The sequence below is a fragment of the Paramisgurnus dabryanus genome, chromosome 5 (assembly GCF_030506205.2).
Source record: "Paramisgurnus dabryanus chromosome 5, PD_genome_1.1, whole genome shotgun sequence".
NCBI lineage: Eukaryota > Metazoa > Chordata > Actinopteri > Cypriniformes > Cobitidae > Paramisgurnus > Paramisgurnus dabryanus.
The window spans coordinates 39,286,316-39,309,507 of NC_133341.1; the positions used below are offsets into that span (position 1 = coordinate 39,286,316).

The 23,192-nt window shown below is 34.2% G+C and overlaps 3 protein-coding genes across 8 annotated transcripts in view; 2 read left to right on the forward strand and 1 right to left on the reverse strand.

Moving 5' to 3' along the window:
- The first annotated feature begins 208 nt into the window (after window positions 1–208).
- On the forward strand, window positions 209–4,255 carry gtf2h3 (general transcription factor IIH, polypeptide 3). The gene is made up of 13 exons (XM_065284079.2): window positions 209–437; window positions 572–651; window positions 895–1,001; window positions 1,433–1,563; window positions 2,011–2,070; window positions 2,234–2,263; window positions 2,439–2,467; window positions 2,551–2,625; window positions 2,717–2,770; window positions 2,975–3,043; window positions 3,142–3,277; window positions 3,901–3,937; window positions 4,032–4,255. The coding sequence occupies exons 1-13, from the start codon at window positions 428–430 to the stop codon at window positions 4,093–4,095; spliced, it is 882 nt and encodes a 293-aa protein (XP_065140151.1). The 5' UTR covers window positions 209–427; the 3' UTR covers window positions 4,096–4,255.
- A 1,428-nt stretch (window positions 4,256–5,683) lies between these two features.
- fktn (fukutin) lies at window positions 5,684–13,819 on the forward strand. 2 transcript variants are annotated; one of them, XM_065284080.1, is made up of 10 exons: window positions 5,684–5,810; window positions 6,077–6,237; window positions 6,384–6,440; window positions 7,979–8,179; window positions 8,733–9,016; window positions 9,102–9,234; window positions 9,301–9,430; window positions 12,027–12,160; window positions 13,080–13,204; window positions 13,387–13,819. In XM_065284080.1, exons 2-10 carry the CDS (start codon window positions 6,121–6,123, stop codon window positions 13,598–13,600), a joined length of 1,395 nt encoding a protein of 464 aa, XP_065140152.1. In that variant the 5' UTR covers window positions 5,684–5,810; window positions 6,077–6,120; the 3' UTR covers window positions 13,601–13,819. The 2 variants fall into 2 exon arrangements, with proteins under 2 accessions (XP_065140152.1, XP_065140153.1); XM_065284081.1 differs by having other exon boundaries at window positions 8,736–9,016.
- Window positions 13,820–15,618: 1,799 nt separating this feature from the next.
- The window catches only part of apba1a (amyloid beta (A4) precursor protein-binding, family A, member 1a), a 63,919-nt gene continuing 56,345 nt past the window's right edge, over window positions 15,619–23,192 (reverse strand). For all 5 annotated transcript variants that reach the window (XM_073814754.1, XM_065284089.2, XM_065284088.2 and 2 more), the window contains one exon: window positions 15,619–21,428. In XM_073814754.1, coding sequence (XP_073670855.1) covers window positions 21,357–21,428 — 72 coding nt within the window. In that variant the 3' untranslated portion in view covers window positions 15,619–21,356. The remainder of the gene's footprint in view (window positions 21,429–23,192) is intronic.

Below are 23,192 nucleotides of genomic sequence, written 5' to 3' on the forward strand. Positions count from 1 at the left end.
CAACAGGTACTACCGCTTATTACTAAATACAAAATTACTAACTAACTAAATGCTTCATTATCTATCATTTAGAAATGTAAATAAAGTTATTTATTCTGTATGTGTGTTGTTTATTATTACTCGATGTGTTCGATGTGAAAAACCTGATAATAATACGCGCTTTTGCTCGCTCGTTTTCCAGACGGAATCTGGCAACACGGGCGTCTGGTTTTGTCGTCATCAACTACGCAGTTAACTGCGCGACAAAATTACACGCCTGTACACAGATTCACTTGCATAGATAATCATGAGTTTTTTACTTTTTAGTTAAATATTTGTTAGTTCAGAATGACACCATGCGATAAAACCTTTAACCACGGAGAATAAATAGCAAGGAAATCGTGTGACAGGCAAATCCCAGCGATTCAATGACAAGGAAATCAAAACAATGGCATCAGGTTGGTAAATTGTATAATTTTAAAACCAATAGATTGAAATGTGTTTGAAATAGCACAGATGTGACAGCTTTAATCCTCTGAGCAAATAAAACTCAGCATCGTTGAAATATAAACTAAACACTTAATTTTTGCAGAGGAGGAAATTAATATTTTGGTGATAGTGATAGATGTCAACCCTGTTTGGTGGGGCCAGCAGGCACAACGTGAACCCAAGGTAAACAAACCATTTCATGTTTTACTTTGTTTCATACACATGCTAGGTTTTTTATTAGTTGATTGATTTGGTCAATGTCATATGATTTTGCACATCTTAACATCTTTTGTTGGTCTTGGATCAAAAATTCAGTAAAGAAAAACCAGGCCAGAGTTTGTTATCTACAAACTAGGTTAATCATGTTTGGCAATTTATTCAAAGACTAAGTAATAGTAAGGGCTAACATTGTTTATTTTTCCTCAGTTCAACCTTTCAAAATGTTTGGATGCTGTGATGGTCCTTGCAAATTCCCACTTGGTTATGTCAAGAACCAACAAACTGGCCATCATTGCAAATCTCTATCAAGATAGGTAAGCAGTTAACTAATCATTATGTTGTCTTGACTGGTATAGTCTATGGAATGTTTTTTTGGTCTTTTTTTAAATTAATTAATTAAATTATAAAATTAAAATAAAATTGCAAAATATGTCCCAAATTTGAAAATTAAATGCTAAAATAAAAATAAAAACATTATTTCATTTTCATTTTTAACGTGATGAAGCATCATTCCGGCCAAATTAAAAAATTAAATTAAATTGATGATTTGACATTTCATTTTCAATATAATCTTGAGTCAAGACTGACAATATTAAAATAAAAAGGCAAGCTTGAAAAGGAATCTGTAAATACATTTTTTTTAAAGGCTTTTTTTTTAGAAAAGCGCATTACAAATAAAATGTATTATTATTATTATTATTATTATTATTATTATTATTATAATTTTTGGGTATCTTTTTCCAAGCCATTTCCTATATCCCAGTAAATACTGGAAATCAGGAGATGACATCTCTTCAAGTGGTGATGGCAAATATGAGCTTCTCTCAGTTGCTAATGACCTCTTCGCTGAACAAATCAAAAATCTGATGGGCAGAGGTACGCTTTTTTATAAAATAATTGAATTGTTATTTTAAGCTTGGTTATTAAAGTCATTAAATAGTTATATATCATTATAAAAGGGATAGTTTACCCAAAAATGAAAATCTGTCATTATTTTTTTCAAATGTCTTTGTTCTGCTGAATACAATAAATATATTTTCAAAAATGTTAATAACTAGACAGATCAGGAGCACCAGTCATTTCCATAGTATTATTTGTTTTCTACTATGGAAGTACATGGTGCCCCTGATCAAAGAAATTTATACAGGTTTGTAGGGTGTGTAAATGATGACAGCATTTTCATTTTTGGGTTACTATCTATCCCTTTAATAATTAATGATCTTGGACGGTCAGGCTAATATCTGGGTCTTTATTGTTCTACATTTTAATAGATGTTATTACAGGTGAAAAATTACTATTTTCTTTATCTTTTAACATTGGCAGTGGTGAACGTCAGTCAAACAGACACGCACTTGGCCGGATCGCTGTCCAGAGCTCTGTGTTGTATCCTAAAACTCTGTTATACACAGATTAGTGCCTCAGACGTTTATTTAGTGGAACAGAATCAAAGCGACCACATTTTCTTTCTGGAGAAACAAAGATCTGTTTTGTGAATATGATAATGTACACAATAAAACCTCTAGTTTTCATTAACTTCGACTATCAGACATTCAACGACTGTCAAAGGAAGCAGAAGGTAAACATTTTCCTGCTTTTGCTCTATGATAAATCATATTTAAATGGTTTATTTGGGTCTCGTTCTGCTATTATGCCTTTTTGAAGGGAATTACATTAACAACCTCACGTTGGGTGTATTAAATTATGCACTTTAAGATTTTGCCTAAACCTTCAGTCTTTTACTTTACTTACAGCGGGGCAGGATGTGAAATCCAGGATTTTGGTAAGAACTAGTGCATTCACAAGTCAACCAATTACCATTATCATTTATATCCTGCAATAATGTGTTTTTTTTTATGCTTTAAGGTGATAAAAGCAGCTGAGGATTGTACGTTACAATACATGAACTTCATGAATGTGGTCTTTGCTGCACAGAAAAAGGTTGAGATATTAACTAAACTTCTTATCATTTGACTTGTAGTGATGCATTCTGGGATACCAAAGAATCATTTAAACTTTTATTTTTTTACAGAACGTCCTGATCGATGCCTGTATGTTGGACACAGACTCTGGACTGTTACAGCAGGTATTTTGTTTGATCTCAAACATTTATGGGAGTTTATTGATGCTCCCTGTAAATATCGTAACTTTTACGATTGCTGATATGTCTGTTTGTTAAAGTTGAATACACTCGCTCCATCCAAAATTGCATTAAAATTCTTCATACGTATTTAATGAAGATGAATGATGGAGATATTTGATTATTTTGTTTGTGTTTGTTTTTCAACAGGCTTGCGATATAACTGGAGGCTTATATCTGAAACTTCCACAGAAAATTGCTTTGGCACAGTATTTATTGGTGAGATTTCACTCTTTAAACTAAGGCTTGCTCTTATTGTTTATCATATCAGTTCAGTGTGTCAGATTTTCAGATGCTAAGGACTGCTTGTGTGTCAGTGGGTTTTTTTACCAGATGTAGACCAGCGTTCCCAGCTGTTATTGCCCCCTCCTGTGCACGTAGACTACCGGGCCGCCTGCTTCTGCCACCGAAACCTCATTGAAATCGGCTACGTCTGCTCGGTTTGCCTCTCAAGTATGTTGCCTGTTACTAAACAGCTTGAACAAAATATTTAACAACACTCAGCTTTCATATGAGCTTGAAATGAGTCGAGGAGTTAGCTGTGACCAATTTTTGTAGGCCAATCCCGGACGTGAGTTAGCATTTTAGCACTTCCCAAGTTATTGGGCATTTAGACTTCAAAATTCATAAAAACAAGTGGTGTTCATCTATGAAGATTATCTTGTTGGACAAAACGTGTAAGTGTCATAAACTTTTGTTAAATACATAGATTCGTTTTGTTTGCGATAATCTATGGGAATAATGTATGTGCCTTTGGGCTAGGGAACCAGTGTCCCGCTAACTTCCGGATTGGCCTACAAAAATATGTCATTCCTGCGGCACTCAATTGCAATACATATGGTGTCACATTAAATGCTGGTGAATTTAATGTAAATACAATTGTTAGAAATGAAAGAAATATAATACGATTTTAAAATTTTATTAAACAATGTGAACTTTATAAAATTAAACACTTCTCCTTACATTTCTGTACATTATTAGCTCTGTCTATCGGTCGACCATTATAGTGTATATGAGATAGCAATGTGATTATATATAATCATTAAAATGTTAATATTTTCTTTCTCATCCATCAGTATTCTGTAACTTTAGTCCAATCTGCACAACATGCGAGTGAGTAATATGATATAATTTTAAAATATTAAATTTTTTCTGTTTTAAAATGTTTTCTCCTGTCTTAAAATTGTTTTTGTATCATTCTTTTTAGGACTGCCTTTAAAATGCCTCTTCCTCAGATGCCCAAAACAAAGAAGAAGAAGATTAAACTGTAAACTGATCCAACATTACCTGCTATTAAATCCTGTTTACCTTACCTATAGATTTCAAATGCAAAGTCTACCACGTTTTTTGTTAAAAAGCATTTGTGCTATTGTTTAAAAAATGTTTATTTAAACGATGTGTTTTTTAATAAAAGATGATTTTTTGTGTGGAGGTCGGTGACATGTTGTGAGTCATCTTACACCACCCATGTGTTTTTATGTTGTTATGAGGTTGTACTGTATTGTTAGATTGCAAAGTAGCATAATGATCAATACATTTACATTCAAGCATACATATAAAATTGCACATATATAAGCCAATTGAACCACAAGTTAAGCTCCTGAGATAAAACATACAGTATTGCATTAAATTTTGAATTGTTGCGTGATGTTGTTCACTTTTAAAAGGGAAACCAGCAAACTGCTTTGGAAGGACAAGAGGGTTGTTGATCAGTAATGCCATGTATTTTATATATTTTCATAATCTATTTTAAATGTAGTCTAGTCTCTACTGTAATTAACATCTATTCACTGTAAAGTTATAGAAGCTATAGAAATTAACTTGATTTGAATTAAATATGAGTAATCCACTAATACATGGTTCTTCATCAACAGGGTCCGGGGACCTTTGGGGGTTGGCGTGGTATTACTAGCGGTCCTCCAAATAATGTTTGAATGCTATTTTTTTATTTGGGAGTCAAACAAAAATGCATTTATAGGTTAACTTAAAAGTGAAATAGAATGTAAAACTGTATTAACCTAGGCATAGATGAATAATACGAGTTTTGTACATGGTAATGAGCCTGAAACGCGATGTTTTCCTCCTTCTTATGTAAACCTTGTGCATGCAAAAGACTGCTGGTAAACAGGCCAATCTCAACATAACAACAACTGTGAAGTTACAGTCAAGGTGAATGTCCCCAACATTAAATTATACAATAAACCAAGAACAAAGTTGTTAAAATGCTAAGTTGTGACTGCTGAGTTAGCGCTATATGCTAACATTAGGGCTGAAGTTCTACGATTGACGTTACAATTACGTTTTGCAGGTCTACACTGAAAACCCCCCAACAAACTTACCACTCAAAAACATCCATTAACAATCTACAAACAATTAATTGTTCCTTAAAAATCAGTATCTTTATCTGATACAGACTCAAACATAAAATCTGTTTACACACACACACGGAGCTACTCTGAGAAACAGCCAATCAGAGCAGAGCTCAACATTAATATTCATGACCCATTCAAATAAGGTAATAGACCATTTCATTCTAAAGGCACATTTAAGATTTGTAAATGGACATGTAAAACCTTCTCTGGATAATTTTGTACTTAATAAAGCCACATAGCTTCAATGTAGATATCAGAGAAATATTTAACAGATTATTACAATGCATTCTTTGGCACCTTTAAAATAAAGAGCATTACTCCCGTGATCAAATCTTCATTAAAATGTTATGTACTATGCCAGATATTGTTATCTTGTTAACGTAACCATCATAACAAAGTATGTGTTATAAGTAATAGTAAATACCGTCTTAATAAACCTTTTAAACAACGCGTTTTCGCAACGGAATGTCCCTGCGGACGCACCGTAGCCGCGCGTGTGTTGTGAATCTGTGAGCAAATCTGAGCGATGCGAAACAGAACAAATCAACATATTTCACACATTTATAGAAAAATAAATGCGATAAATGATTCAGTCGACGTTGTCCCTGCTTTTGGTAAGCAAACTTAAATGAATTAAATCATATTTGCGATTGTGTTTTATTTTTAAAGCATATCAGGCAGCACAATATCTTATATAGCATTAGTAACGTTAATTTCTTATATAGCATATCTAATATCACTATATATTAGCACGTGTCTTATGTCCCCACATGAGAATGTTTATCATAGTTAAATAAAATAATATAATACGTGCTTGTTTCTGTCAGAGGATATATTATATTTTATGTGCGTGTGTATTGTTTTTGTTTTCTGGTCTTAGATGTGTCTATGCGAGCACAGTTATGATCTTCCTCTCGGTGTCAGATGTCTACAGGACTGATGCCTAGAATGAACAGGACAGTTGTGTTGACTCTCCTCATCACAACCAGCTCCATATTTCTCCTCTTTCAGCTCTATTACTACAGACAATATGCATCAAAGGTGACCATAAGCACCTCTGCAAGAAAGAGACCCTGCAATTCAAATGAGATCATTTTTACTTCAAATATGATTTGTGTGCATCTTAATATATGATGTTTGAAATTTGTCATCTACTCATCTAATTTTTTTTTTATTTTTTTTTGCAGAATGAACTGAATATTTTGGGTAGTAAAGGTTATCTTTCTGGTAAAGAGGCACAATGGGTAAGTTTAATTTGACTATTTGTCCTGACATAAGGTACTTGAGGCTAGTGCGTTCGTTATTGTGAATAAGCCACAGTGCAGTCAATGCAACCCCTTCAGCTGTGACTTATTCACGATACAGCACAGCTATGAGTATCTTATTGCTTTAATAAAACTGTTACCACACAATACAAATATTAAAGCAAAAAAATCAGTGCAACATTCATGAAGTAAAATCATTTAAAGTCTTCCTTCTCCTGGATAAAATTGTCCCTGACTGACTGTATACAGTAATGGTGCGTACACACCAAACCCAAATGATGCGCTACTGTGCGTTCACACCAGACGCGGAAGAGGCGGCAAAAACGTGTTATTCGCGCGTAGTTAGACACTTGAACATTTTTAGTTTACTCACTTAGTTTACACATGAAATTCTAGTCATTTGAGACATTTATGCGTAAATTTGCATCATGGGAGGGGTTTATATAGCTCAAATTGAGTAATCTTACCAGATTGTTCGACCTCCTCACTCACTTTACTCCAAACAAGATCTTTTTAATTCATGTAAAAGTACGAAGATGTCTCATGTAGTGATGATGATTGTCCTCCATTGTTTTTTGTTTTTCTGCCTCCGCTCGCTTCCTGTAATCACGTCACTGCTAGAGCAAGCTTCTGATTGGTTAACGTGGCGTGAAAATCCAAAGTTCCAATTTTTCAACAGTCAATGCGTGCGGACAACCCCCTTTGCGTGGCACTATTCGCGCTTACCATGCCACAGGATGCCTATTTGTGTCTTTGCATTAACTTAACATGTAATTCACTCATGCTTGCCGCCTCTTCCGCATCTGGTGTGAACACACCATTAAGCATGAGTGATTTACATGTTAAGTCAATGCAAAAACGCGATAGACATCCCGCGCGGAGTCATTCGCGCAAAATTCAGCATTTCGGACTTATGCTGCACATAAAGCATGATATGGTATTTTTTGGCTTTGGTGTATTTTTGCGCCGCGTTAATCAATCAGGAGCTTGCTCTATTAGTGACGTGATTTCGATGTAGCGAGCGGAGGCAGAAATACAAAACAACAATTGAGGATAAAAAAAATCGTCGCTGTATGTGGACACCTGGAGCTGTATGACACATCTTCGTACTTTTATAGAAACAAGAATAAAAAGGATGTTGCTTGGAAGAAAGTGAGTAAGGTTCTGGTAAGTTGTAAAAAAATGCTCTTTACTCTTTTTGAGCTATAAATATAATCTTATTGAAACTACAAACTGGCTAAAACCAGCAAATTAAGAGTAATTGCGTCTGAATTTCATGCGTGAATGATGTGAATTGTAACAAAAAATTTACAACTATGTGCAAATAGTGTGATTTATTTGCTTCATTTGCATCTGGTGGAAACGCACAGTAAGGGTGCTGCGCAGTGATACACACAATCCTTGGGTGCGGCGGTTACAGCGGTGTTTTATCATAAATAAACCACAGCTATTGACCAATCAGAATCGAGGACTGGAACAAACCATTTTATAATCTTTGTTGTTGTTTTTTACTCTAGTATTTGGTGAAGAAGTTCCTGGGGCTTGTCCATAAGTTTAAGATGCCTGTATTTCTGGTGGACATCGCCTCGCTGAACCTCCTGTCCCAGGATGCCGTTCTCTATAAGGACAGTCAACAGAAAGAAGCTCACTGCAGTTTTCTGTGCACGCACAGAGACTTCACTACATTTGCTTTGCTGGAAAACCTCTGGAAATATGATGTAAGGATTAGGAGATCAACAGAATAATCCTTAAGATTATGTGTAATGATGATTTTTTGTTGCACGACTACCGGATTTTGGATATTTTGGCATCTGTTAGGTATATTTACTGCAGATGAGCTGTCCGTTATGAGTGTCGGTGCTCACTAACAGGGAATAACAGACCTAGGAATGTTGTGACTGACCAATCAGAATCAAGTATTCCAGGGTGTTGTGAAATAATGCGCAATCCCAATTGGCCAACTTAATCTAAATAAGGATTAGCATGTCTCAAATCCAATCATGTCGAAATGAAAATCCTTAAAATTCCCATATTTCTGGGACTGCTAGATCCATGCACATTCTAACAGCTGATATTACCCACAATTCACTGCGAGAGGGAGGGGTTTAGTGACGCTGCACTAAATAAATATATACTTTATTTATATACTTTCCCACAGCAAAAACAGTACATACTTTTTGGGCAAATTATTGGAATGGAGCAATATTCCTTGATTAAAGGATTTTAGGGCACATTTAAAGGCTAAATAATGAATACTCCTCTGTACTTTAGCAGGATGTCTTGTTGAAAGCGGCAGAGGAACGGGGTCTGGAGGTGCTGGAGATACGTGGAAAGGACCCGAGGCTGACGAGCATGGATGATATGACTGGAAATGAAATACCGTTGCACTTTCTGTTTCGATTAAACGGTCATATAGTTCATGTGGTAATACTGTACGAGCGCAGCGGCAACTACCTGTGGCACGGGCCGCTTCGATTAAAGGCCAGTATGGATAAGACTTTCATCCCATCCGTTGAGAAACTGGACTTTGGGCGTTACGCAGGGGCTTATGACAGGTAAAGTGCACGTGCACATAAATAAGTAAATAAATAAGAGGGTAGGATTCATGGTGAATTAAATTAATTTTTATGACTTCTCCAGGCCAGAACTCATTCTCACCACTCTTGATGGACTCGATGTGAGAATCCCCAAAAACTACTCGCGTTTCCTCCGTGAGCATTCCGGCAGCCGCTTTCTGGAGTGTCGCTGTAAAGAAGCCAGAGCTTTCTACCAGGTATTGAACACTTGTGCATAAATGAAAATGTGAAATAGATCTGACTTCGAACATCATTTTGTTTAGTCGTATCCAGATGAGACCTCTCCAGATGTGATGGACTTCAAGATGAAAGCTAAAAGTCTTCTTCATCTGGCTTCTAAAGTTCTCTCTGGGCTTGGGGTTCCTTTCTGGCTCAGCAGTGGAACCTGTCTTGGTGAGAAACTCACAAATTATGACATGCTCGTTCAGTCTTAAAAGGATAGTTCACCCAAAAATAAAAGTTCTGTCATCATCTTCATGTTGTTCTAAACCTGTATGAATTGCGTTCATCAGAAAAAAGAAAAAGAAGATATTTTGATAAATGATGTTAAGCATACAGCGAGTGGTAACCAATGAATTCCATCGTAATTTTTGTTTTCCTACTATGGAAGTCAATGATTACAATCAGCTGTGTAAAATTCATAGAAAACATAAAATTCCTTTAATAAATTTAGTGACTTATTTTTACTTTTAAAAAGCACCACATTGATGTATTCCCCTTAAAATACATGAAGTGACTGACTTTGGTCAGTCTGATGTTTAATTTTTGGCATATAGTAAATGATTATAAAAACTAGGGTTGGGCATAGATTAATCTAGATTAATTTTATACAAAATAAAATATATTTTTTGCATAATATATGAGTTTGTGATGTGTGTAATTTTTCTGTATATTTAACCACACACACATACATATATATACATTTAAGAAATGTTTTATTTAAATTTATTACACGGCTCTCTGGAATGCTTGATTCTGATTGGTCAGTTGAGACATTTGCAGGTTCGTTCTTTTCGAATAATAACCGCTCCAAAATAATAACGCATGGCCGGACTACTTGCACGAGTAAAATCGTTCCGCGCCAATAAAGATCAATAAAGATTACTGTCTGTTTGGCGCCATCTTGTGACAAACACTGGACAACCACGACAAGACACAGAGAGCTTACTGAGACTGAACTTGACAAAATAGAGCATGACAGCTACGAAGCCAAAACACAAAAAAATACAGAATGGGCATTAAAACTTCTCAAAGACTGGCTAAAAGAGAAAAAATGAAGATAGACAAGTATGAAGCAGAGGATCTTAATAAGGTATTACGATCATTTTATGCATCTGTGCAAAGTTTCGCGGAAGGATAAAAATGTTAATTTAAAACAATATGCCAATAAAATGTTTCAAATTCATATTCCTGTCCAGTTTTTTTTCTTATGTGGCAAGTAGCCGTGTAATAAGCGGGATAATGTAGAGGCAGCCGGTAGTTATTGGGAAATAAGCCCCTTCAGTGTGATACAAGACCCTCCGCTTCGCGTCGGGTCCTGATCACACTGTCGGGGCTTATTTCCCAATAACTACCGGCTGCCTCTACATTATCCCTTACATAATTTTTTTATTTATATATAATTTAGAATATATAAATAAATATGTAAATGTTTCTTAAATACATACACGAATGTGTGTGTATTTATACACACAGCACAAACTCATATGTTATGCAAAAAATTACTTTTATTTTGTATTAGATTAATCTATGCCCAGCTCTAAAACACTTAACACAAATATAAGTGTATTCTTAATTTAACAAATGAACAAAAAGGGTGTAATTAATCTGAAACTATATTTAAGTGCAGCTTTTAACATTTATGTTTTAACATTTGAACTTTTGGGCATGATTAATTGAATCATTAATCTTATTTATTTTTTTTTATATACTTGTATGTAATCACAGTGCAGTGTTAAAGAATTACTCCACTTTCATAAAAATATTCAGTCGAGAATAGTTTTTTTTTTTTCAGGAAAACATTCCAGGATTTTCTCCATATAGTGGACCTTAACAGTTTACAGTTTCAGTGGAGCGTTAAGAGCTCTTAAAGAGTAACTAAACCCCAAACCAACTTTTTTTAGTTAATGATCTGTAAGAATGACGCTTTATTAGTGCTGTTCATTGATTTTAGTAAGTTTTTTGATATAAAGTGTTTCAATACTACAATATATGGTGTAAAAACGTCTGAGTGCTGCCCTCTTGAGGTTGAACGGTGGCTACTGCAGTTGAATTTTCCTATTGGATGTTGGGTCCAAGAAATGACTCGTGACGTAAGCAGGTTCAAGCTCACCACGCCCTTGTTACGATCTCACCACACACTTGATACGAGCTTAGTTCGTCCCCTCTATCTCCATTGGGATCTGCCCACTTTTCTTGCATTTTTCAAATATTGCAGTGGGTGGAGTCAGCCTCTGACCAGGGGTTTAGTTACGCTTTAAACAACCCAAACCATCGCCATTTTCGCAAAAAAAATTATTTCTCACCTTTCGACGAGATTATGTAATACGTAAGGTCGTGCTGGTGCATCACATAGTGCAAGACTAGAAGTTGAGGTTAAAAAGAACTTGACGCCTTGAAGACCCTTATGACTCGGTTGGGATCGTTGAGAGTCATTTGAATCTGCATTGAAACTGTTAACTGTTAAAGTCCACTTAAATCCACTATATGGAGAAAAATCCTGTAATGTTTTCCTCAAAGAAACTTAAATTCTTCACGACTGAACAAAGAAAGACATAAACATCTTGAATGACATGGGGGGTGAGTAAATTGTCTGGATTTTTTATGAAAGTGGACTAATCCTTTAATATTCAAACTATGTAATTGTTGACTGACGATAATAAATATGCTTATTAGGAATATTTTCCAAGGTGGTATTTGGTGTAAAAAGTTTGAAAACCACTGTGCTAATGAACCCATGATATTTTTAAATAACTTTCTGTTCCCACAGGCTGGTACCGGCAGTGTAATATCATTCCTTACAGTAAAGATGTTGATCTGGGGATTTGGATTAAAGATTATAGACCTGACATCATTCAGGCATTTCAGAAGGCTGGTCTCCCTCTGAAACACAAGTTTGGGAAGGTAAGTGCTGTTTTTTTACCTGAATTATTTTCTGTTTTTACTTTAGGTTTCGAGGTACTGGGCATGGAGATAAAAACTAAAGAACTAAAGGGATAGTTCAGCCAAAAATTGTAATTATCCCAAAATGTACTCGCTCTCAAGCCATCCTCGATTATCTTTTTTCAGACAAACACAATCTTGAGTTATATAAAAAAAATGGGTTTGACTGTTTCAAGTTTTATAATGGTAGGAAATAGTGCTTCTGAGAGTAATCGATGCGATTTTGTAAGAAAAATTTCAATTTTTAAAACTTCTGGTAACGAGAATGTTCAGGAAAGAGTACGTTTCCGACGTAGTGTACGAGGCAAAGCGACGGACGCAAAATGCATCCCGGATAGATGAAAGAGCAAACCATTTTAAGCCTAATAAAAATCTCAATTATAGCTAAAACAACTCCCTTGTCACGGATTTACTGACTGGCATTGCTCTTTGCGCTTTGACGTCAAGTCTCGTACACGATGCCATACGTTTGAAATGTCTCTCGGAGACATACTTTGGTTCACACTCTAACACATTATGTGGCGATAATGCAAGTTTTAAATATTGATATTTTACATACAGTACCAAATCGCATGGATTGCCCTCAGAAGGTTTTTTTTAAACACCTGTAGCTGTGTGGATTACTTCTGTGAAGGATGGATGGACTTCAAAACAGAAGCACCATTTACTACCATTATAAAGCTTGGAACAGCCAGGACATTTTCTAATATAAAGATAATCATAAACATCAAAGAAAGTAAATCATGAAGTAATTTTCATTTTTAAATCAAATATACCGTTAAATGAACAAGAAGTGTTTAAGGCCAATACATTTTAGGGGCTATGCACCAAATGTGCCATGATATTTTTATTGAGATTGACCTGTGACCCTTTGTTTCAGGTTGAGGACAGTCTGGAGCTCTCGTTTCAGGGAAATGACGTCAAACTTGACATTTTCTTCTTTTACGATGATGCAGATGTTGTCTGGAATGGAGGCACGCAAGCAAAGAGTGGCAAAAAATTCAAGTGAGTGTTAATCAGATTTATTAAACAAAGGCCCTGCACATGAAAAATAAAAATGTGAGGAATTCTTATCTCGCAGTTACGAATGTCTTTACTTTCCCAAACTTCTTAGACCCCAGTAGTTGTCGTACCATTTAGTGCCAGTATATAATACCTTTTTAAAGCATTATTGTATCATATTACAGATATGTGTTCCCACGATTCAGTCTGTGCTGGACCGAGCTGGTAGACCTAAAGGTGCAGGTTCCCTGCGAGACTTTAGACTATGTGACGGCTAACTACGGTCCCAACTGGAATGTTCCAGTGAAGGTCTGGGACTGGAAGAGCTCTCCTCCCAACGTACAGGAGAATGGAGTCTGGCCTGTGAGGGAATGGGATGATGTCATTCAAGTTTATTGAATGGTCATCGGAGAGACATGAGAAAGTGCATAGTTGGGATTTTAAACAAGGAAACCACTTTGAACTTGAAAACAAGCCCACGTGGAAAACCTTTTTGATGTATGAAGGACCACGACTGTCTTTGTAAAACTATAAATTAATGTGTAAAAATACTGTATAGAGCGTTGTAGAGTTTGGCTACTTGTAAGTTTTATTAAATTAAACACTACAGTAAAATGTTCTAATAGTACAGTATATATTTATTCACTAGGATTGCTATGATATATACATTTATGCATATACAGGAATTAAAGTTTTACTTATTTATAACAAAATGTGCCCCTGGAACACAAAACCACTCAAGAGTCGCACGTGTATATTTGTAGCAATAGCCGAAAATACATTATATGGGTCAAATGATTTTAATGCCAAAAATCATTAGGATGATCCACAAAAATATTTTGTAAAAATGTATTTATCATTAGTAATATGCAGGGGCGTCAGTTTGTTTTGAAAAGTGGTGGGGACAAAAGATCAGATGAAAAAAACATTACAGCAGGACAGGAAAAATTTTGAATAACGGCCCATCAAAAATGGGCATAGCGTAGTAGGCCAGTCAACAACACGAAAATACTCATAAAACCCTCAACAATGTCGACTGCACAAATAAGAGTCCCTACAACACCAGCTCAACCGAACAGTGCCAAAGCAACTACTGTAGAAAACAGCAAGTCAATGATTACAATGAAAGTCATTATTATGTAAAAGAAAATACACTATAAGCACACAACACAACATATGTGTCCCTGGACCACAAAACCAGTCGTACACTGCAAAAAAAAAAAATTTCAAGAAAAAAATTCTTAGTATTTTTGTCTTGTTTTCAGTAAAAATATCTTAAAACTCTTAAATTAAGATGCTTTTTCTTGATGAGCAAAATGACCTAAGAACCAAAAATATTAGACCAAAATTTTAGACCAAAAATACTAAATGTAAGTGATTTTGTGCATAAACAAGCAAAAAAATCTGCCAATGGCGTAAGCAAAAAAATCTTGAACATTTTTCTTAAACACTAAATTCAAGAAAATTTCAAGAAAAAAATTGCTTACCCCATTGGCAGATTTTTTTGCTTGTTTTATGCACAAAATCACTTAAATTTGATATTTTTGGTCTAAAAACTTGATTTTTTTGCTCATCAAGAAAAAGCATCTTAATTTAAGAATTTTTAGATATTTTTACTGAAAACAAGGCAAAAATACTAAGATTTTTTTCTTGAAAATCTGACCTTCTTACTTAGTATTTTTGTCTTGATTTCAGTAGAAATATCTTTAAAATCTTAAATCAAGATGTATTTTCTTGATGAGCAAAATGACCAAAGAAAATAAGTCTAGTTTTTAGACAAAAACTATACAATTTAAGCGAATTTGTGCTTGATTTAAGAATTTTTAGATATTTCTACTGAAAACAAGACAAAAATACTAAGTAAGAAAGTCATTTTTGCAGTGTAAGTCGCACAGGTATTGTTTGATTTTTCAGAAGATTTTAACCAAATGCTTTCAAAAAGTGGTGGGGACAAAATCAGCCATTTCAAAAAGTGGTGGGGACATGTCCCCAGCGTCCCCAGTGTAAATGACACCTATGGTAATATGTGTTGCTAAGGACTGCATTTAGACAACTTTGAAGGCTATTTTCTCAATATTTTAATTTTTTGCACCCTCGGATGGCAGATTTTCAAATAGTTGCATCTCGGCCAAATATTGTCCTAACAAACTAAACATCAATGAAAAGCTTATTTATTCAGCTCAATTTTCAAAATATTGAACCTTAACTGCTTTTGTGGTCCAGGGTCACCATTTCTTTTTAAAAACATGAACTAACAGGTGAATAAATGTTGTCTCATCTCTCCTTACATTTAGCCAGTGTTTAAAATGGGGTGGTCCCGTATCTCCTATAAGCTTTGAGGACCCCCCATAAAGCAAAAAAATATAAATTAGGAGGTCCACAAAGCGATACTGTCCAATTTTTGTCCCAATTTGACATTAAGTCTTTTTGTTTCAAAGATCATCCATCATCATGAAGTGTTTTAATGTGGACTCTTTCCTTTTCAGAGAGTTCTCGACATTTCATCATTTGAACAGAAGCGATTAACGTCAAACTGAATTCTTGTTTTATGCCCAAATTTCAGTCTACACATTCAATTATTTTGGACATCAGAAATTAATCCAGCATACTCTGTAAAAAATGACTTTCTTCCTTAGTCTTTTTGACTTGTTTTCAGTACAAATATCAAACAAATTTAAGGGGAAATTTTACACACTGCAAAAAAAATGATTTTCAAGAAAAACTTTTCTTAGTATTTTTGTCTTGTTTCCAGTAAAAATATCTAAAAATTCTTAAATTAAGATGCTTTTTCTTGATGAGCAAAACAACCCAAGAAAATAAGTCTAGTTTTTGATGAAAAATATCAAATTTAAGTAAATTTGTGCTTAAAAGGTTACTTTTTTCCTTAAACACTTAATTCAAGAAACATTTTCTTACCCCATTGCCAGTTTTTTATTTATTTATTTTTGCCTGTTTTAAGCCCAAACTTACTTACATTTTATGTTTTTTTTTTTTTAAAATCTAGACTTATTTGCTCAGGTCATTTTACTCATCAAGAAAATGAATCTTGAAGAATTTTTTTTATATTTGTACTGAAAACAAGACAAATATACAGTCATTTTTTGCAGTCTAATATTCAACCATTAAAACTTTTTTTTATCAAGGACTGCACTGAAAAAAAATTATTTTCAAGAAAAACTTTTCTTAGTATTTTTGTCTAGTTTTAAGTAAAAATATCTAAAAATTCTTAAATTAAGATGCTTTTTCTTGATGAGCAAAATACCCTAAAAAATAAGTTAAGATATTAAAGCAGATTTTTTTTGCTTGTTTTATACACAAAATCTCTTAAATTTGATATTTTTTGTCTAAAAACTAGACTTATTTGCTCATGAAAAAAGCATTTTAATTGAAGAATTTTTAGATATTTTTACTGAAAACAAGACAAAAATACTGTGAATTTTTTTCTTGAAAATAATTTTTTGCAATGTGCAAGTAAACTAGTGTAACTGGGCATCTGAACAATAATAAATACATTTTCTCACCCCATTGGCAGATATTTTTGCTTGTTTTAGCACAAATTTACTTAAATTGTATAGTTTTTGTCTAAAAAATAGACTTATTTTCTTATGTAATTTTGCTAATCAAGAAAAAGCATCTTAATTTAAGAATTTTTTGATGTTTCTACTGAAGACAAAAATACTAAGAGTCATTTTTTTGCACTGTGACTTTTGTTTCAAATTATCTTGATTTCTGAATTTTAAAGTCATAGATATCTCAAGCTGCTTTTGGTCTCACTATATACACAAAAATGATTACTTTACTTTACACATCTAAGGTTACAAAACATGTTGCTTTGCTTTTATAATAAGTTCCCTTATGCTGATGATTTCAAAATCTTACCAGAACATTGCTATGCCACAATGTTTCATTTTAAACATGAGCATTGCCCTTGTGTGTCTGTGTGTGTGCTTGCATATATTGTAAAGAGATTCAAACGTTAATTTGCTGTGTGTGAGATTAAAGAGACGTTATAGATTTATATGCCGTCAATACTGTATTTAATGTTGTAAATACTGTTACAAACATTCCCGCTATATGGTGAAGGAATGTGTCCAAATAGATTCATCACAGAAAAGCTTGCAAATAAATAAACAAAGCTATTGCTTTACAGAAAGTGTGATTTTTACTGTAGACATTGACAAACAGAATTACATTCAGAGCGAGTGCATTATATAAATACTAGTCAAACCCACAATTTCTGTCCTATTTCAAAACAAACCACAACATTGCTGAGGCCTTGAGGTGTGCATCTCTTTAACCCATCATGTTATACATATGTACATTGAGATTTCATACTTGGAGTCATTTTTATGACACAATAAGCCACTTTGCTTTTTAGCATTGAATAAATCCATCACACATTAAAGCTTGCGAATGATTTAAAGTTAGATACAGATGTCCTGTATAGTGCAAAAGTCTCAGACACTTACATTGTTACGCTGAGCTTGATGCATGGATGAAAAGAGCAAACATCTCGTGATCTGATGAGAACGGTTTAAAGTTTGATAAGCCCACTACTATCAATAAAATCAAAACATTGTGGTGATAGCGGACCTATTTCACTGTGCCAAAAGCTGCAGTTTATTCAACCTGCAGAAGGTGTCAAAGACTTTTGCACAATTTGCCTTTATTATTATGCGCATGATATATATATTTATTTGATTTAGCACATATGATGCTATATATAAATAAAGAAATATATATATTTATATATGCATATATGAAAATGTTCAACTGGTTGTATTTGTAGTCATTATAAACCACATGTCCTCAATGAATAGCAATGCAGACCATCGACAAATACAGATCAAGCACCAAATCAAACCAAACATGTGGCCTTTCCTGTATCTTCATGACTGTATAAATTATTACAATAATGAGGTCAGAATGTAGTTTGGGGCTAAAACACATTTTGAGCAATAAGTACAGTACCTACCAGCGGCACAACTACAGAAGAGTCTACAGTAATGACTCGATGATCTATAATCCCAACAATACAAGCGATACATAGCAATACAATATTTCCTGATCAGTAGATTAATACTGTAGTGATGTCATTGTGGTGTGACATCATCATCTGTAGTGTTGTATCATTCATTTGGTGGAAAAAGAAACTTTCGCTTGTGTGTTTAACAGAGAAGAATTCAAGAATTCACACCGTGTTGCATATGGGTCAATGACAAAACAAGCCCCTAAAAATGTATATAAAAAAAAGTTAAAGGTAATGCATATTTTTAGTCAGGCACCGTGTTTAAAAAGTTTTGAACATTTCAGTACATTTTTATGATTTTGTTCCACAATATTTTTGATATCCCAATTTAAAAAAAAATGTCAATGTCAGGTGGTATAACCAATTTGTCTATTTGCCAGATAAGCTTAATGTGCTCCATGTGCGTCATGCTGGTTTTTTATTTGAAACTAAAATTATCATCCTGAAAAAAGTTTGAAGGTGTAAAACAACTTTACCCTAAAAATAACATTTGAGGAAATTATTAATAAATTAATAAGCAGTTGCACCCTTTGACTTTCTGGTTGCACCGCCTGACCTTTGCAATGAATTTACATTTAACAGACTTCTTCTTAGATGCTGGTATAAGTGTTTGCCCGTGATATCAAATTCATAAATACACTTTTTAAATACAATCAAAATGTGTTTGATAAACTAGGTTTTTTTATTGGTTGTACCACCTGACACAGAAAATGCACCAGCCTACCCATTACAATTCAAGCTATTGTATCAGCATTTGAGAAAAATCCACAAACTTTTCATTCATCCATAAAGACCATCTAAAGTTAAACATGTTAAATATCCAGATTGTTGGACAAAAGTTTTTCAATTATCCAAACATCCCAACAACTACTTATCTTTGTGAATTTTTTTTTATAGGAAATAGGTTTCGAACATAAAATAATGCCAACGTATCTTATTTGGAATTTTTAATAATTTAAACACTATTTTTAACAGTTGTCTTAAACTGCTAATTTGTACGGACAATTGTCCAAAACAAAAACAAAAGATTTGTTGGTTCAACTTAAAAAAGTAAGTTAACTGGTTTCCTTAAAATTTGGAGTTAATTCAACTTAAATTATTAGTTAACTCAAACAGTTAAAAAAAAATTGTTGTCAACTAATATTATTTAAGTTGAATTAGCTAAAATTGTAAAGGCAAGGTCATTTACTTCAAGTTTTTTTTACAGTGTAGTATTTTATATTATTAAAACAAACTGAAAATATATTTAAACTAAATAGGTTTTATAGAATAAATGTATCACGTTGTTTTAATATTACATAATGCCCCAGACACAAAAATATGCATGTCATGTCATTGACCCTTATGTTAAGATGTTCTAGTATTGGGGATCTGTACCCGAACCCTAGTATATACTGCATTTAATCACTCAGGAACGTTCACCACTGAGATAAACATTTAAATGCAACATACTGAAGTGTAGTGAGCGTGAATACGATTTTAAAGACACATCCTCTTCAGAAACAATGATAAACAGAGAAAGAAATTCAACACAAGATCTGTATTACTGTATATCCCAAAAGTTTCACAATGTTTTTCAAGTATGAATCGCACGAAATAAAACACTACCAATGTGAACAAATATTACAGTAGGATAACCTTAAAAATTCAAAAAGGGGGAAGTTTTCAGTGCTCAAAAATGTGGTATGCAGCCATTTACAACAAATAAAATATTGCACATCAATGTCAAAGAAAAGATTCAACAAAAGCATTAAAACACATCAAACATTCATTATTTTTTTGATGTTTTCTCTCTTTTCGTTTAACACGCTTAAGCCCAAATATTCCTAGGAGTGTTAAATAAGCTTCACTTTAAATTTTATTTCTGTTCAACACTCGAAGGCTGAATTATCCAAAATGCTTTCACAATATGGCAACAACATTCTGTAAGGCATTTTATTCCTATTTATCTGTGCTTTAACACACCTACTTCTAGATATACTATTTTATTTTATTTATAGAGTTTTCATGGAATTTGCACCTTTGATGAACCACAAAAGTCGAATATAACAAATGTTTGGTCTCTTTCCTACTACACTGTAAAAAGTGAAAGTTGGATCAACTTAAAAAAAAATAATAATAATTTTTATGCGTTACCAATTTAAGTGTTCATATTTTATATTATTAAATATTATATATTTTAACTTTTCTTTATTTCATTTTCAGTAAATTTACTAAAGTTTATAAAACCTAATTTATTTAGCCGTTACCAATTGAAGTAATTTTTTATTTATTTTTTCACATTTTACAGTGCAACTTTACTTTTGAAATTTAGTAAACATCTTGACATTTTTTTTATTTATTTGAATTTTTTTTGCCTCTCGTCCCATTGCTTTTCATTCAGAGGATGGTGGAGATTTCACAGTATTTAAACTATAAGCTGGATGGAGACTTTGAAGCGTACCTGAATGTTTTTGCTGATGTTTCAGTCTAATATACGATAAACTACATTATGACATCACAGCGCGTAATGAGGTCACATCCTGAGAAATCTCCGCCCTCCTACAAGTAAGGAATGCATTGGGATGGTTGTCAAACTGTGTTGAATAACTCAAAAACATGTCCAGATGCTCCTGATAACCATTATTAAATGCCTTAACCCATTTGCGCCTGATGCTGCGCCGAAACATTACATCTACCACCATTGCGCACAGCATCAGGCGCAAATGCCTTAAACAACATACTTCTCTATACTCCAGTTGAAACACTTGATGGCTGCCTGGCTGAAATAAATAACAGCATTAAAGTACAGTAAGGCAAACTCCTTTTCCACTGTGAGCAGAAATTTGGTTTTAATAGTAATGATTTGCTGCGCTGTGCTTTAAAATGTTTCGGTTAACTTCCATCTTTTCCATTCACCGACTGAGCCGGGTGCACAAAGAGAGAGAGAGAGAACGAGAAAAAGAGAGAAAGAGGACACAGCACAGCACAGCATGCTCACTCACAGAAACAGAAAAAAGATGAGATGAGGAGATGATGGGAGGCAGCGAGGAGAAACCGAAGATTCATGGAGAGCCGAGTTTCACCCGACTCAAGAGTTTCACATCATGTTTAAGGTTATATCTGGTGACTTGATCCAGCGCTGTTTTAGATGTAAACCGGTTGCTCCTGTGCTGTTAACAAGCGATACATGGCGGCCGGCATAGTCTTCATGTGAATCTGTTTGAAGTGAGAAAATTTCATCATTACACTTTTACTCAATGCGACTGGACTGTTATGCTGCGTTCACACCAAACGCGAATAGAACGTCTGGCGTGAATGATTTCAATGTTAAGTCAACGTAAAGACGCGTTTGCGCACATCTGGAAGTCTCGCGGTGCGAATGAGGCATTTAAAGCGGTAGACGCGAATCTGCCTCGTTTGTGCGTCTAGTTTGCGCAAATGATGCGAATTGAGCGTTGCCGTGTGAAATGCACAAGTTGAAAAACCTAAACTTTGGCGGAAAATCGTGCCGCGTTAACCAATCAGGAGCTTGCTCTAATACTGATGTGATTACAGGAAGCGAGCAGAGTGGCAGAAGCTCCTGCCATGATGCAAATGTCTCCAATAAATAGAATTTCACGCACGAATGAAGCAAGGAAACCTAAAATAGTGTTGAAGCGTCCAAATTCGGGGAATAGCGCGTTTTTGCCACCTCTACCGCGTTTGTTGTGAATCCAGCATAAGTGAGAGTCGTGTGAATCAAACCCATAACGAAGACATTGCTTGGCAATTAATTTTACAATTTTAATTTAAAAAGGCAACTATTGTTATGCATTTTTGGCACTTCATAAATAAATACATTAAATTACAGATCAACTAAAAGGAGACTTGTCCTCCAAAAAATAAAGATCTCATAGGTTGTTTGTGCAAGCACCTTATTATGACGTAAAGTGACGTATTAAGGCATTAGTGTCCTCTAGCGGCAGTAGCTTATAAATACAACCTCTTGTTACGTTTTAAGGTTTTTGCCTTATACATCAGATTAGACAAATTTCATTTTATGAATTTGTAAATGTAGAAACGGTTTTATACACATTTATGGTTTTAAAGATATTTTTGAGCATCTAACCCCACCCTCAACCTTACCCTAAACCCAACCACTTCTCAACAATATAAACACAACACGCAGGTAAAAGTACAGTCACAGGTATTTATTGCATAAAACAGTATAAAAGTATTACAAACATTCGCGTTGCAAACCTTGCGAACTGAAGCCAAACAATTACTTTATATGAAGAATGCAAGTCAGATCTCATTCAAACATAAAGCAGCATGACGTAGTCGCAGTCACAAGAGCCAATAGCGCTTCACATTCTTAACTAATATAATGATGCAATTGGTCACGAGACACACGAGAGCCAATGCCTTTTCACAATCATAGATGACGTATCATCGCGGCAGTTTTTGAATCATTGTGCGTCCGGATCTGATTTTACAGCGGATTGTCATCACTTTGCATCTTTTCTTCAAATAAATCGATCGTTTGACCTCGGCACACTTGGTATATTTTAAGTACATTTTTAAAAAGTTGTGACTTTTGTATGCTGTGTTTATATCATATAATAAATAAATGTGTTTGTTATTTGCTTTAAATGCCTGAATAGTGTAATGTGTAATAAAATACAATTAATCCTGGCCGTTTAAATTGAAAATGTTATCCCTGTACATGTCATCATAGCAAAATGATACCCCAAAATATCATTTTATATCCTAACATATTAAGTTTCACCTGCTGCCGTTACAGGCGCTAATTTACTAAATGCATCTATTGGTCGTATTTGGTGAAATGGACAAACGACCAAAGCAATCGTATGGGTTGGAGGATATGTTGACTAAAAGCTACACTGAAGTGGACACATATGGGGACAATATCTTTTAAATCAAATATAACAACATAAATTTGACCCAGTTTGTGAAAAGCCAGCTAAAGTCTTGTTTACT

Coding starts and splice junctions, on each gene's coding strand:
- fktn (XM_065284080.1), top strand. CDS start 6,121: ATGTCTACAGGACTGATGCCTAGAATGAACAGGACAGTTGTGTTGACT. Junction 9,431..12,026: donor CAGCAGTGGAACCTGTCTTG/GTGAGAAACTCA, acceptor CTGTTCCCACAG/GCTGGTACCGGCAGTGTAAT. Junction 12,161..13,079: donor TGAAACACAAGTTTGGGAAG/GTAAGTGCTGTT, acceptor CCTTTGTTTCAG/GTTGAGGACAGTCTGGAGCT.
- gtf2h3 (XM_065284079.2), top strand. Junction 652..894: donor AGGCACAACGTGAACCCAAG/GTAAACAAACCA, acceptor ATTTTTCCTCAG/TTCAACCTTTCAAAATGTTT. Junction 3,938..4,031: donor CCAATCTGCACAACATGCGA/GTGAGTAATATG, acceptor CATTCTTTTTAG/GACTGCCTTTAAAATGCCTC.